A 14500-nucleotide genomic window follows, 5' to 3' on the forward strand; every position below is an offset into this window, starting at 1 on the left:
CTGATTTTGAGGGTGTTTAATTAAAATCTCTCTTTTCTCAAAATTTAAACACTACCAACTGGGTCCCCCTGCCATGGCAGCTGGTCTTCTACTGCTGATATATTTAGACATTTAGTACTGAGCATGACTGCTGCAAGCAGCCTTTGTTGGTTCAGCCACCATGCCAAGCAAACATGTATTTAGTATTAAATAGAAATCAGTGAGAAATGGAAATTACTTTTGCCAAGAAATGAGGCCCTGAATTCTTTAGTTAAGAAGCTCGTATATTTTGTATTTAAGTTATTCTAAGGTGGTTGATTAATCTGTGGTGCCATATATAAGAGATGATATAAAAGTATTTTTGTTCCTAATGACCATATTCACATCCTGGCACTTTTCCCCCCTCATGTTGGATGGAGTGTTTAAAAATCTGGGCATCTGTTTGGGGGTAGGGAAGAAGCCTCACAACATGAGCATTGGTCTAAAAAAGCAAAAACATCTGCTACAGTCACGAATTGAATCATATCTGAATTCAATCGGGAACCCTGGTGTTGATAGGTGCCCTGTTCACTCACAAAAGTACTCCAGTGTGGGAACTACATGGATTCAAGGGACATTAATGGATAGACACACAAAAAATGAAAGGTACACCATACTAAATAGTATTAATTAATTCCTAGTTCACCCTATTGTACTGTGAAGAAACCTACAGCGCTAATAAATTCTGGAGAAAGCACAGAGATAGTAAAGTCTTTTGACTATACCAAGACCCAATCACACAGAACCAAAACGTCAAAAGTCCTGTCATTATGCAATAGAAAAATCTTTAATTAAGAGGAACCAAGCCCACTCCACTTACATTCTGTATAGTTTGATGACATCACTCTGTCAGTTTAAAAGAAAAATCGCTCTGAATTAGTTGCATTCAATCTTAACCTCAAGTGCTTCTAAAACAGGTCACCCAGAGGAGCTTGTACTGCAGCCAAATTTAGGCCTCAAATCAAACATCTAAAACTCAAGAGTTATAAAAACATTTAAAATCTTTGTCAGTTTGTCAGAGAAGTGCAAATCACTTCCTTTTTCTTGCCTCAGAAGAAAGTAACAACAGCAACAAAGAATCCCTTTTAACCCCATACTACTATGTATACATTGCAAAGTTTGTTAAATAGTAAATTCATATTTATTTACTGCAGTAGTTTTCCCACACATAACTTACATCATTTTGAGGTATGGGCTTGTCTACATACACAAAGCTGCAATTATGATTCTATTCAGGAAAAAAAAAGGAGTTAAGACACTGCCTGAAATGAGTTTGTCCATATTGGATATCTGGCCACACCATTAAACAATGACACAGTTTGGGAAGGCTGGAAGTTTCTCTCCAGGAGAAACACAGATGTAGAACAGCAGAAATGATAACACATCAGGACTGAAGTGAACTGATAGAGGTAGAGAGGAAATCTTAATTATCACTAAAATTACAAATTACAGCCTAGTATTCCTCCATAGCCCATAAGAAAGGGAGTAAGATAAGAACTAAGATGGACCTTATGAAGGACCATTCTTTTCTGTTCTTATATCTTCTCAATGCTCTTTATCTTTTACACCAATTTATTAGTGTATAGTGTACAGGATATCCCACCCTTCACAAGTTGAAAAATCTGAGGGTCTATATTATTATTTAGATTGTAAATAGCCCTGCACACTGTAGCACTAACACATAAGACGACAATATTTAGAATCTAAAGGCCCTCTTTCCACTCAATAATATCTTACTCACAAAAGTATTCCTAATGATATGAAGGACACTATTCAACATGATGAAAGTTGGTGGTTGGAACTAAATTGGACACATATATAAGTAAATCAGCACAATGTGGCAGAGGAAGGGGAAGTGGAAACAGTGGGGTGACAGTACAAAAGATACCAGGTTATACAAAGGTGGGATTTTGGTGGAAGCACAAAAGAATGCGCATTTCAAATATGGCCACAAAAGTCCCACTATGAACATGGATAAGTGTAAAGTCATTATAAATTGTAGCCTAAAATATGCTTATTCTTATTCAAACAATGAATATGAATTTTCTTCTTCACTGCAACATAAAAGGTTAAAGAGAAGAAAGTAGAATTGGATGTGTAAAGCCCTGCCATGTCAGACTCTCCAGTCTGGCCTGATTATATTAAAACTCTCTGAATGTAGACGCTAATGAATGGTCCTAAATTTTTAACTCTGTCCCTAAAAAAATAAAATAAAATTAATTGGGTCCAATCTAGTAAGATTAAGAGGGCCAAAGCACATATCTTCTCTCCAATGTGTCTTTATTAGTTATTTTCAAATGATGTCTTCTCTGGGGCTGATGATGACAAATTTTAAAAGTTAATATTGGTGATCCTCATTCAGGCAAGCCTCTCATTCTAAATCAACTTACAAAGACTTTTTTTCAGAATAGGCCTCTAATTTTTAACGTATTTGAATTTGCACATACAAACAGTGTTTACACAATTCAAGCAAAAATATATTTGCATGTACAAATTCCAGACAACATATCTGGGACCATTTAGAGTCTCACCCAACTATTAACTCTCTATTGAGGTATTTATAATGCATTTATCACCACTATATCTGAGATTCTTGCCTTCTGCGCCATAGTAGAAGGATAACAAATTCCAGAGACACAAACTGGCTTTTATAAAAGTTTTGGAGAGCTGCTCCAGCATGACTAAAACACTGCCTCCAGGTCAGCCTCAAGTCATGTATCTGGGTGAGAGGTAGGGTAAAAACTCACGTGGAGGATTTCTGCATTCAGCACCGTCAGCCACACAACTTCCAAAGACACAAAATTCAAAGGGAAGAAAGGTCAAAAACAAGGGGGGAAATTCCATACCTTTTACGTAGACCATCTTGGAATAATTCTTGACAAATAACAGATGCTGAAAAATTACTGTCCCTAGTTTAAACTACAATCTGAGAACAGGGACTGCACATACCTTGATCTTTGCTCTAGGGCTGGAAAATAACCTTTGCAAGTTGCTGGCTTTCTACTCCCTAAACTGGTTTTCTACCACTAGATAACACATGGGGAATAACAATACTATTTTTATATTTTTCTGTATTCTTTCCATAATCATTAGGGTTTTCATACTTGGTGCACAGACATAAAACTGGGGGGAGAGGAGAGAAAAGACAGGGAGAATGACAAGATCGTAGAATCATAGAATATCAGGGTTGGAAGGGACCTCAGGAGGTCAACTAGTCCAACCCCCTGCTCAAAGCAGGACCAATCCCCAACTAAATCATCCCAGCCTGACCTTAAAAACTTCTAAGGAAGGAGATTCCACCACCTCCCTAGGTAATGCGTTCCAGTGTTTCACCACCCTCCTAGTGAAAAAGTTTTTCCTAATATCCAAGCTAAACCTCCTCCACTGCAAATTGAGACCATTACTCCTTGTTCTGTCATCTGCTACCACTAAGAACAGTCTAGATTCATCCTCTTTGGAATCCCCTTTCAGGTAGTTGAAAGCAGCTATCAAATCCCCCCTCATTCTTCTCTTCCGCAGACTAAACAATCCCAGTTCCCTCAGCCTCTCCTCAGAAGTCACGTGTTCCAGTCCCCTAATCATTTTTGTTGCCCTCCGCTGGACGTTTTCCAACTTTTCCACATCCTTCTTGTAGTGTGGGGCCCAAAACTGGACACAGTACTCCAGATGAGGCCTCACCAATGTCGAATAGAGGGGAACGATCATGTCCCTCGATCTGCTGGCAATGCCCCTACTTATACACCCCAAAATGCCATTGGCCTTCTTGGCAACAAGGGCACACTGTTGACTCATATTTGGCTTCTCGTCCACTGTAACCCCTAGGTCCTTTTCTGCAGAACTGCTGCCTAGCCATTCGGTCCCTAGTCTGTAGCGGTGCATGGGATTCTTCCGTCCTAAGTGCAGGACTCTGTACTTGTCCTTGTTGAACCTCATCAGATTTCTTTTGGCCCAATCCTCTAATTTGTCTAGGTCCCTCTGTATCCTATCCCTACTCTCCAGCGTATCTACCTCTCCTCCCAGTTTAGTGTCATCTGCAAACTTGCTGAGGGTGCAATCCACACCATCCTCCAGATCATTAATGAAGATATTGAACAAAACCGGCCCCAGGACTGACCCTTGGGGCACTCCACTTGATACCGGCTGCCAACTAGACATGGAGCCATTGATCACTACCCGTTGAGCACGACAATCTAGCCAACTTTCTATCCACCTTATATCCAACCTTTCTATCCACCATTCATCCAGCCCATACTTCTTTAACTTGCTGGCGAGAATACTGTGGGAGACCGTGTCAAAAGATTTGCTAAAGTCAAGGAACAACATGTCCACCGATTTCCCCTCATCCACAGGGCCAGTTATCTCGTCATAGAAAGGCAATTAGATTAGCCCAGCATGACTTGCCCTTGGTGAATCCATGCTGACTGTTCCTGATCACTTTCCTCTCCTCTAAGTGCTTCAGAAGATGTTCATATGCTGCAAAGTTTCCTTAACTAGAGGTTGCGATTCACTTTAGGTCTTGTCTACACTAGAAAATTAGGAGGCTTTTACTATGTTGGTGGTGTGAAAAATCCACACCCCTGACCAGTGTTGTAAAGCTGCCCTAAGTCCATGTGTAGACAGCTCTAGGTCGAAGGAAGAATTCTTCTTTTGACTTAGCTGCTTTACCTATGCTGACAGGAGAATCCCTCCCGTCGACATAGGTAGTGTCTACACAAGTGCTATAGCAACACAGTTGTGCCGCTGTAGCATTTTAAGTGTAGGCATTTTAAGTGTTGTATGCATTTCAGTGGGGGAGGCGGAGAGGACAGAGAAGGGAGTGATTACAATGTATGTGGTGGTGAATACAGAATTGTGCATAATGGTAGTTTCATGAGAAACAGTGAGTGAGCTAGCAAACATGCATGTATATTATAATGGGGAAATCACAGATTAGTAGGAATTCTACTGTTTCTTGAATAAAGTAGCACTCTTCAGAGGAGACTACTTTCTATCTGTGTACTTATAAACCTGCCACCACTGTATGAAAAGCTGGACCAGGGCAAGGCGTTGGAGGTGGCGTGCAAGTGGGACACCAGCAAGCATTTCCTTCCCAGGAGCAGCTTCACCCGATTTGCCTATTGGAGATTCAGCCACAGGGCCCCGTTCAACTGCGTCCCACTGAATGGAGCCGTCTGCCACCGGAATCGGGACAAGTGATGCAGGAAGTGCGGCTATGCCAACGAGACGCTATCCCACATCCTGTATAGCTGCCAGCCCCACCTGAGAGCTTGGCAGCTGTGACACAATGCCATTCAAGATCGCCTGGCCAAAGCCATCCTGCCACCTGTTGGGAAGGTTGCCGTAAACGGCGCCATCCCTGGAACCAACAGCCAACTGCGAACGCATATTGTCATCACCAATGAGGACCGGAAGAAGATCATGGTGGATGTCACAGTGCCGTTTGAGAACAGGACCCCGGTCTTCCACAATGCCAGAGCTCGAAAGGTAGAGAAATATGCCCCTCTGTCCGAAACCTTGAGAGCTAAGGATTACCAGGTCCAAACACACGCACTGATTGTTGGAACCTTAGGCGCATCGGACCCCAGTAATGAGTGAGTGCTAAGAGAATGCGGAATCAGTCAAAGCTATGCTCAGCTGATGCAGCAATTCATGGTGTCGGATGCCATCAGGTGGTCGTGGGACATCTACAAAGAACACATCACTGAACATCGGCAATACCAGCAGGGATGAGCTGGAGTTCTGATTAGAAGCGCAGCCAGAAAAGTAACAAACACTTTCCTCATGGATTGTATTTTCTAAATGGACAACCAACCAAATTTTCAACTACTGAGGGACAATCTGCACTCATTGATATACTTTGCTTTCCACAACCAAATCTCCTTACAACTTTTCATGAGTGATGTACCCAAGTATTCGGATTCTAATATCTAAACTGTATTGTCAAATCTATTCACCTAAATTTGGGTTATTGCTGATTATGTACTGTATATATCATATGACTTTTAAAAACTAACTTTGTATTTGTGGATAATCTAAGCACTGTACCCAGATGTAGAGACAGTCTTTTCCTAACCTATGTATTATATAACTTTTTTTAACATTAGCTTTAATAAAATTTTTAAATCTGAACATGCTGAAATGGAGCGTGATTCTTCTGGAAAACTAGTAAGTGACCATAGGTTCCATCAGCCCCCTCTGCCCTTCCTCACCCCCACCCTGACACACACAGTTGGACAGCTAGTAATTGTCATTTCTGATAATTTCCTTGCCAGAAGGATCAGTACCCTTCACAATGTGTGCTTTTTACTGACCACCACCTGCTTGGGACTTCTCTTGTACACCAGCTCGTCTGCTTCAGTTCTGATACAACAGAGTGACAAAGACAACTTCTTAACAAACCATTCTATCATTTTATTAGTTGTTATACCCAGTGCTGGATTTAAAAAGAATGGCAAGTTTTTGTTCTTGTGCAACATATTTATTAGATAATACTTCTTTTACCCTCTGCTTCACTGTTTACCTAACATAGGAATAAGATTCTGTGTTTAGCATTGAAAAGGAAACTGTAATGTAAAATTAACAATGTCTACACATCAACCACTAGAGCAGCACAGCTGCAACACTGCAGTTGCACTGCTTCAGTGCTTCAGTGAAGACACTACCTACACTGATGGGAGGGGTTTTCGCGTCAGGATAGGTACTCCACTTCCCCATGAGGCGGTAGCTAGGGGACAGGAGAATTCTCCCGTTGACCTACTGTGGTCTACACTAGGAAATTAGGTTGGTTTAACTGTGTCGCTTAGGGTGTGGATTTTTCAAACCTCTGAGCAACAGTTATACCAACTTAATTTCCTAGTGTAGACCACACCAGAGTGTTGTGGAGGAGTGGCACTGGAAGGAGTTGAAGTTCCATCCATCAAACTTTATAATCAGCACCTGGGAGGCAGCCTTTCAGGAACGAGTTTGGGAAGGGATGCACAGGGAATCAATGGCACGAAATGTATTATAATTTAATGTCTCAGCCAGACAGTGAGATGCCAAAGCTAAATTCCCAAAAAGCAAACTGTCTTTTTCCTCTCCATTTCAAATCCACATTGGTCAGTGAGTTGCTGTGACCAGGGCGATGCTTTCCTTATAGAACGGGTAAAGAATGAGGGGGGAAAGTGAACAAACCTACTGTAAAGGACACTAAGGCCTGGTTTACACTTAAAAATTAGATTGACCTAACAATGTTGCTCAGGGCTGTGAAAAATTTCATGCCCTGAGCACCGTAGTTAGGTCAGCCTAATCCCCAGCATAGACGTGGCTAGGCTGGTGGAAGAATTGACCTACGTACCGCCTCTCAGAGAGGGGGATTAATTACACTGACAGAAAAACCCTGTCCGTTGATATAGGAAGCATCTTCATTACAGCATACAGTGGTGTAGATGCAGCATTTCAGCTATAATACTTGTAGTATTAGACATAACTCTACTCAGGGAAAGAAGGAAAAGCAGAAGCAAGTTATTAGTCCTTGAACTGCAGTGAATATGTTTTCTCAAACTGCTAAGGGAACTATTAAAAGCCTTTCAAGTAGCAATTAGACAACTTTACAAGAATATTAAAAGCATATATCTTTGCTCACAAGAAGCAGCTGAAAAGAGGAAATCAGGGAAAATGTCCTAGTGCATGAATTGCAGTGAAGAGCCTTCAGTTACCTATTTCCTGTTTACTTCCCACTTGAAAAATTGTACCCCAGAAATCCAATGCAATTAAAAATCCATCATACATTTTAGCACACACTGTTGAGAAATGTTTTGTTGAAAAAATGACTGGAATGCTGTAAACAGAATAAAGTCGGCCACAAAAGAAAATGTTTTGACAGATGCTAACATCTGTGAGCATGGATCTTTAAATGGCTCTCCTTTCTTCAGACCTTTTTCACATTAAAAACCTACTACTGTAATTTAAAAAAGGCCTCTTACACCTCAAGATGAGATTTTCCTTAAGTTAGACACCACGACTTATCTATACCACCACAGAGCTGCTAGAAATGTTAACTGTTGCATTTGATCCATAATGCAACTATGTGTGCACTAAGACAAATTGGAATGAAAATGTCCTAAGACCGCAAGAGGGAAGAAGGGAAAGAAGAAAGATGATCCTGATAGAGTTTACAAATCAGTTTCAGAGGACTGGCACAGGTCACTAGATCCTTTCTGCCTCGCATTACGTGGGCATACACTGTGTAGAAACTCAGAACAAGCTGCTAGGAAATAAACAATCCCAGCAGACATGGCTGTAGTTTTTTTGCTGCCCTAGTCAAAATGGAAATATACATTATCCCCATTCCCCTATTTATACACAGAAAAACTTGGCTTTCTCTAATAATTTGCTTCTCTGGGGTTCTGCTTGCATGGTGGAGTCAGCCCTAGCTGCTTCTCAAGGCCCTGACAAGAAAAGTGACTAGAAAATAAAAGATAGAAAGAACAAAAGAACTATTCATTACTGAGAGGGAAAACAGGGTCGTACCTTTTTTTTTTTTTTTTTTAAATTGTGTACATTCTGAGAATAGAATGTTATTGTAAGCTATAATTTTAACATTCGGGGGGGAAGTAGGTCAGGACATACCCAAAGAAGTGAATGGAAAAGTCCTATATTCGCACACAAAGATTTTAAAATGTGGATTCACAGACATAACTAGCTTTGTTCTCTTTTAAAAGTTACTAAGCTTTTCCTCAATAGGGCACATCCTTTTTCAAACCCCAAATCTTTTGAGCTCTTGGATTGGTTAATTATCCAGTAAGCCTGCAAACTCTGAGTATTGGTTACACTAACTACTAGATAATGATTCCTGTCCTTAAGGAATGAAACTGACCAACTACATTTTCCTGAAGTCAAGCACCCCACTCACAACAAGATGATACTGGCAAGAACAAAATCCAAATTATACACGGCTTGATACCACAAACACAAAATGCAAGGCTGACTCAGCAAATCAGGCATCTCATCAGCAGAAGGCTCCTTAACACAAAGGGTGTCCTTTTTTTTGTATTTTCTTAACAATTAGGTTCTCTCCAAAAGAAACGAAAAGAGTAATGTTAGAGGGAGACGTTTTGGGCTTACACCTGTGCTCCACACCTCCTAGGGATGGGCTGAATCCATTCAGGAATACCACCCCAGAATTCTCCAGACAGATGGCTCTAAGCAAGTGTAAAACAATTTCACTGAGAATCAACTTTATATGATTTGTAAAAGCTACTCTTTCACCAAGAGGGGAGAACAGCAGCAATATGTATGCCAGACAAGAATGGGGAATAAAAAGAATCATGGCAAGGCACATTTCTTTCTTTACCTGCTCTCTAAGCATGAATAGTACATCTACAAGAGCAGTTCATTACTGGAGGGAATGGCAAATATAGTGGTTTTTAAGTGTCCTGAAAATGCCCAGACCCCCAAATTTCATAGAATAATAGATGTTAGAGATGCAAAAGTCCTATTAGGTATTCTAGTCAATTTGCCTACCATTAAAGGATTGCAACTTACTGTAGGTACAAACTATATAAGTACCTATGCAGTCAGTAGCTATATAAAGCTAGGTATTACAGTTTTTAGTATTTCATCCATTTACATTACACTAGCAATAGTTTTGGAAACTTTTCTTAAGAGAAAATTCCCAAATCCTCCAATTTATAAATACCTTTGTAGAATTTAGGTGCCCAGAACTAAACAACATGTTCCAGATGCAAATCCAGCAAAACCAGGCAGACAACCAGGATTAACATCTCCTTGCTCCATATTTTAATTTTCTGCCTCTTTTCATTTTACTGCCTTTTTAAAAAAATGTTTCTCCATTGCAGTGACATTTCGATTCTATAACAATAAGAAAACTATAAAACAGTCTGTCAGAAACAGCTTAAATCCGTGAACTGTTGGGCTACCCTGATATTTAGTTCGAACTTTTGTATACAAATTAAAAACTTCTGTTCACTCCTATTGCCTCATAAGATACACATCTTGTTTTCATGACAAACGTTTTAAGTAAAGAATTGGCAGCTGGTTTAAGGGATTGTCTAGGGGATGGTCCCTTGTGACAGGAAATGAAGGAGCTCATTAGCTCCATGAGGAAGTGATCCAACCAGGTCACTTTTAAGATGATGAGCATAAAAGTTTCTGATGTAGGAGGAAGGTCTATTCTGCGTAATTGTTTCACCACGGAGGTGGGAACTGGGGATCATCTCCTGACACACGTCTTCCACCCCCTCCTGAGCTCTAAAGCAGTGTTGCTTCACCAGCTTCCTCCCATCACCTGATTAATTTTCTCTCCTGGCAATGGGGTCTCAAAGCAGTCTTATGGTTGATACTGGCAGCAGTCAGGCTCACTTCTCAGCTGAAATGCTTACAAAAATTCTAAGCCACTATCAATGGCTTAGTTTAACTACTGTATATGAGACAACTCAGCTACAGCTGTAGGGAGTATTTAGAAGCCCAGAACCCTATTTTATCCACCTGTATAACCATTCATCCAGTTCTGAACTGAGGGGTTTAATGTCCAAAGTCTAAAGGATCTATTTTTATTTCAAGTTTGATGTAAAAATACAATCTGAGATTTGTATGTGGTGTTACCCCACTCCTGTGAAGGGTGTAGACCAAAGACTATCTGGAATTGTGTTCATGGGTGCATTTTTTGTTTGTTTGTTTAAACACTTAAACTGAAAAGGAGGGGAGGAAGTTAGGATTTTAGATCATAATCAAGCTAAATTATGGAGTGATAATAGTCACTTCATCGTTAAAATTGCAAATGGTTTTCCATCAGAAGCCCAATTTCAGCCCCTTCTTTAAAATCTATGAAGAGAAAAACGTTGGCAGGCTGTTTTTTTGCCAAAACAGAATTTTTCTACCATTTTTCTGTAATAGTGGACAGAAAGTTGCATCCATTTAACACAGCTTTTAAACTGGCTTAAGCTAAACCTGTGAAACTTGAGAGCATGGATGAGCCCCAAGAACACTGGAAGACTGATGATCCTGTTGAGGTTTGCTGAGTGGCTGATGATCCAGTTTTAGTTCTGTGGGAAAAAACAAGCCTCGTAAGGCTTGTGGTGAAAGATTAGGGATTGGCTGGCCTCTGTAGAGCATCATAAGGCTCGCAGAGAAATGAGGGTTGAGGAACTTCGATGAGTTTTTGAGGCTAGCGGAGTGCTCACAAGCCTTCCATCGCCTACAGGGGTGTGATTGAAAGTATCCCCAGTGAGGGCCCTAAGGCATAAAGGGTCCCTCATGAGTCTCCTTAGTCTCCCCAGGGGGTCTGAGGCACTTATCCATGTATAGCCTCACCCTTATATAGCTCCAAAATTCTGCAGGGACTTCCTAAGGTCTTGAAAGGCATATACATTCAAAACTCTGATACGTGCCCGTAACCTTAGCTTAACCTTAATAAAGCTTTTTGTAGGAGAACAAAATTTAATGCATTTGCTGTATAAAGTTTCAATTCAATGTGATTTGAAAGTGCTAAGATATGAAACCCACTCCCCCAAAATGGGATTTAATAAAAATCATGGTGGTCATAACCACAGACACACTCATTTTATTTCATTCTTTTGCAATTCTGCTTTGCATTTTTAGGGTCAAAACAATGAGAACAAAAAGTTGCAACAGTGGCCAGTATTGCTGGCATCAAGATGGAACTGCATCTGACATGTCTTCTGCACTGGAAAAGTGAGATCCCATTGTGACTCTCCTACACTGCAGACACTAACAACATTCCATTTGCAGGACGTAAAGGAAGAAACAGAAGAGGTTGAAAATGCTGGTCTAAGCCTCTAGATGTTGCAGGCCTTGGGTACACTGGAGATTTTTGCACGGATCCTGATGTAACTGTGCAGTACAAATCATTTTTCACACTGGTGCACTAGGGGTGAAATGCTGGTCCCACTGAAGTCAATGGAAGTTTTGCTACTGACTTCAGTGAGGCCAGACTTCACCAGAGGGTTGTACTGGTGCAGCTAAATCAGTGTAAAATCCGCCTTTTAGACAAGCCCTCAGTTTCTCCACTTCTAAAATAAAACTAATTTTTCTTTCCTATTTCATAAGGGTGTTATAAGAGGATCAATTAATTATTTGTCAAGTGCTTTAAAGATTGAAATAATTAGGTAACTGTTAGGTAACAGAATTAGTAGCTGTACAGTGCAACTCATGTAATAATATAAGACAGGCACATAATCATCACCTATTTTAAAATTATCATCCAGTTACTCATTTTTCAACTTTCTGCCAGTAGTTCTTGGTGCAGCACAGGAATCTTAGGCAAGAGGTCAGGCCATCCCCTCCCTCAGGTAACATCAGTGGTGCTCTGCACCTGTGCCTATTAGGGAGGTGTAATATTATTACAACTAGATCACTAGGTCTTGCTCAATATATTTAACCAGTGTTAGCTGAGGGCATCAGAATGCCAGACCCAACTTCCCCTCCCTGTTTTATGTCTCTGATATTATAATCCCAACAGACCAGTTTGCAAGTGTTTTATTACTCACCTAATATTTGGCAGATCTGAATTTAAGATTGGTGTTGCATAACGAATTGGGTTATTTCCTTGAAGCTGACATCTGAAACCCTCTCTTGCAGGTAGATAATATGCCCTTTGGACAACCACTTGTACCTGCACTTCCTTCCACCCCGCTGCTCCCTGGCTTTCCACCACTTCTAGGAGAGAGTCATTCGGGGCACTGAGTGCAAAGGGATGTAGTTTGGACTCAGGGTTGCTGTTAGTCTGTACAGTCTTTGGTGTAATCATATTGGTACAAGCAACCTGGTAAAGACAAAGCCATAAACTAAATTACTTTATGGACTATGAAACCATGCAGTGACGCAAAGTAAAATTCAACAAAGATTAATTATAGAAAAGCATCACAAGATTATTTTCAAAGTATTTAGTATATATAAACTATAATTTACACACATGGCCAGCTTTTATCTAAGATTTTAAATAAAGGCACAAGAAACCCTACAGTTCAGCACACAGTGGTCTCCTGTGTATAAATGTTACCTTGGATTAAACAAATTCAGTTAATGTAAGACAAAGGTGACAGTAGGGGGAAGAAAGAATTGGCATTAGTATGTATCACCATTTTATGTTTTACTTAATTCTTGGTAGTTCTAACTATTACTTCCTTTTAAATTGTAGCATTAGCCCTCAAAATTGATTCTACAACTTCTAAATTGAGGGAAAATATAAGGGTGCATAGTTTTATGAAGCAATAATCCAGCTCTCAAATTGATGAACTACAATGTCAAAGGAACCAGATTAATGAGGAGGAAAACAGGAACCCTAATCTATTTCCCTATCTATTTCCATTCTTTCACTACACCTGAAAAAAGTAAGGTTTCAGAGTAGCAGCTGTGTTAGTCTGTATTCACAAAAAGAAAAGGAGTACTAGTGGCACCTTAGAGACTAACCAATTATTTGAGCATAAAATGCATCCGATGAAGTGAGCTGTAGCTCACGAAAGCTTATGCTCAAATAATTGGTTAGTCTCTAAGGTGCCACTAGTACTCCTTTTCTTTTTGAAAAAAGTAAGTTTATTTTGGAATAAAAACCATGCTGTCTGCTGCTTCATCCCATATCAGTAACCACTTTCATCCCATTTTAAACACCTGCCATTTCCTATAGCAAAATTGTTGTTGCCCTCCATCTCCCCTCTGCCATCCTTATTCTAAACCCCATTTTCAGTACTCTTTTAGAAAAACGCTACAAAAAATTAATCCCTACTAGCTGTCACTCGCTAGCATGAATGGAATTGTCCTGATACCATTCAAATTAATGCCGAACTCCCTTTGACATCAGTAGGACCAGGACTGTCTCCAAGAACGTAGTGCAATTCAAAGGGCACTTGTTACCAGAAAGGGCTCATGGCCACTTAGGCTATCTCTACACTGGCAACTGAAAGACAAATCTTTTCTCTTTCAGAGGTGTTATAAAAACGCCGCTCATTGGGGGTGGAAGTATTCTGTTGACAGCTACACGGTGTGCCTTTTAGTGACACAACTGTGGTGACACAGCCCTGTCGCTAAAAGCTGCATAGTGTAGACTTAGCTGAGTCCTTGCTCATTCTGAATTTTTGCACTGATGTAGCTAAATCAAAGTACTTGCAACCAATACAAACTCCACTGTAGATGCACGGCATCAGTGTATAAAGATATTTGCACCTCTCAGAGAAGCTACGCTGATACAAAAATACCCCATGTAAACAAGGTCAAAGCTGTAAGTTTTTTAGCTGAAATTTCAAAGGAAGTGTTTTTGGTTTTTTAGAAGTTTGTTTGTTGGGTTTGGTTTTGAAAAAACAAAACCAAGGATGGTTTGGATACAGGCCCCATTTTTTCTGAACCTTCCAAAGTGTAGGAGTGTGAGTAAATTATTCTGGATTTGGCACATTAGTAGTGGAAATTGGTTAAAAATGTGAAGTCAGATTAGGGTTTGATTTGATATATCTAACCTTTTCATTCCCAG

General features: G+C 40.2%; 1 protein-coding gene across 4 annotated transcripts in view; it reads right to left on the reverse strand.

Annotated features, from left to right (window-relative positions):
• The window catches only part of SPIDR (scaffold protein involved in DNA repair), a 332345-nt gene that overhangs the window by 101617 nt on the left and 216228 nt on the right, over positions 1-14500 (reverse strand). For all 4 annotated transcript variants that reach the window (XM_077810302.1, XM_077810303.1, XM_077810301.1 and 1 more), the window contains exon 10: positions 12528-12802. In XM_077810302.1, the coding sequence (XP_077666428.1) occupies positions 12528-12802 (275 nt within the window). The remainder of the gene's footprint in view (positions 1-12527; positions 12803-14500) is intronic.

This window comes from Eretmochelys imbricata, chromosome 2 (genome assembly GCF_965152235.1).
Source record: "Eretmochelys imbricata isolate rEreImb1 chromosome 2, rEreImb1.hap1, whole genome shotgun sequence".
Classification (NCBI taxonomy): domain Eukaryota; kingdom Metazoa; phylum Chordata; order Testudines; family Cheloniidae; genus Eretmochelys; species Eretmochelys imbricata.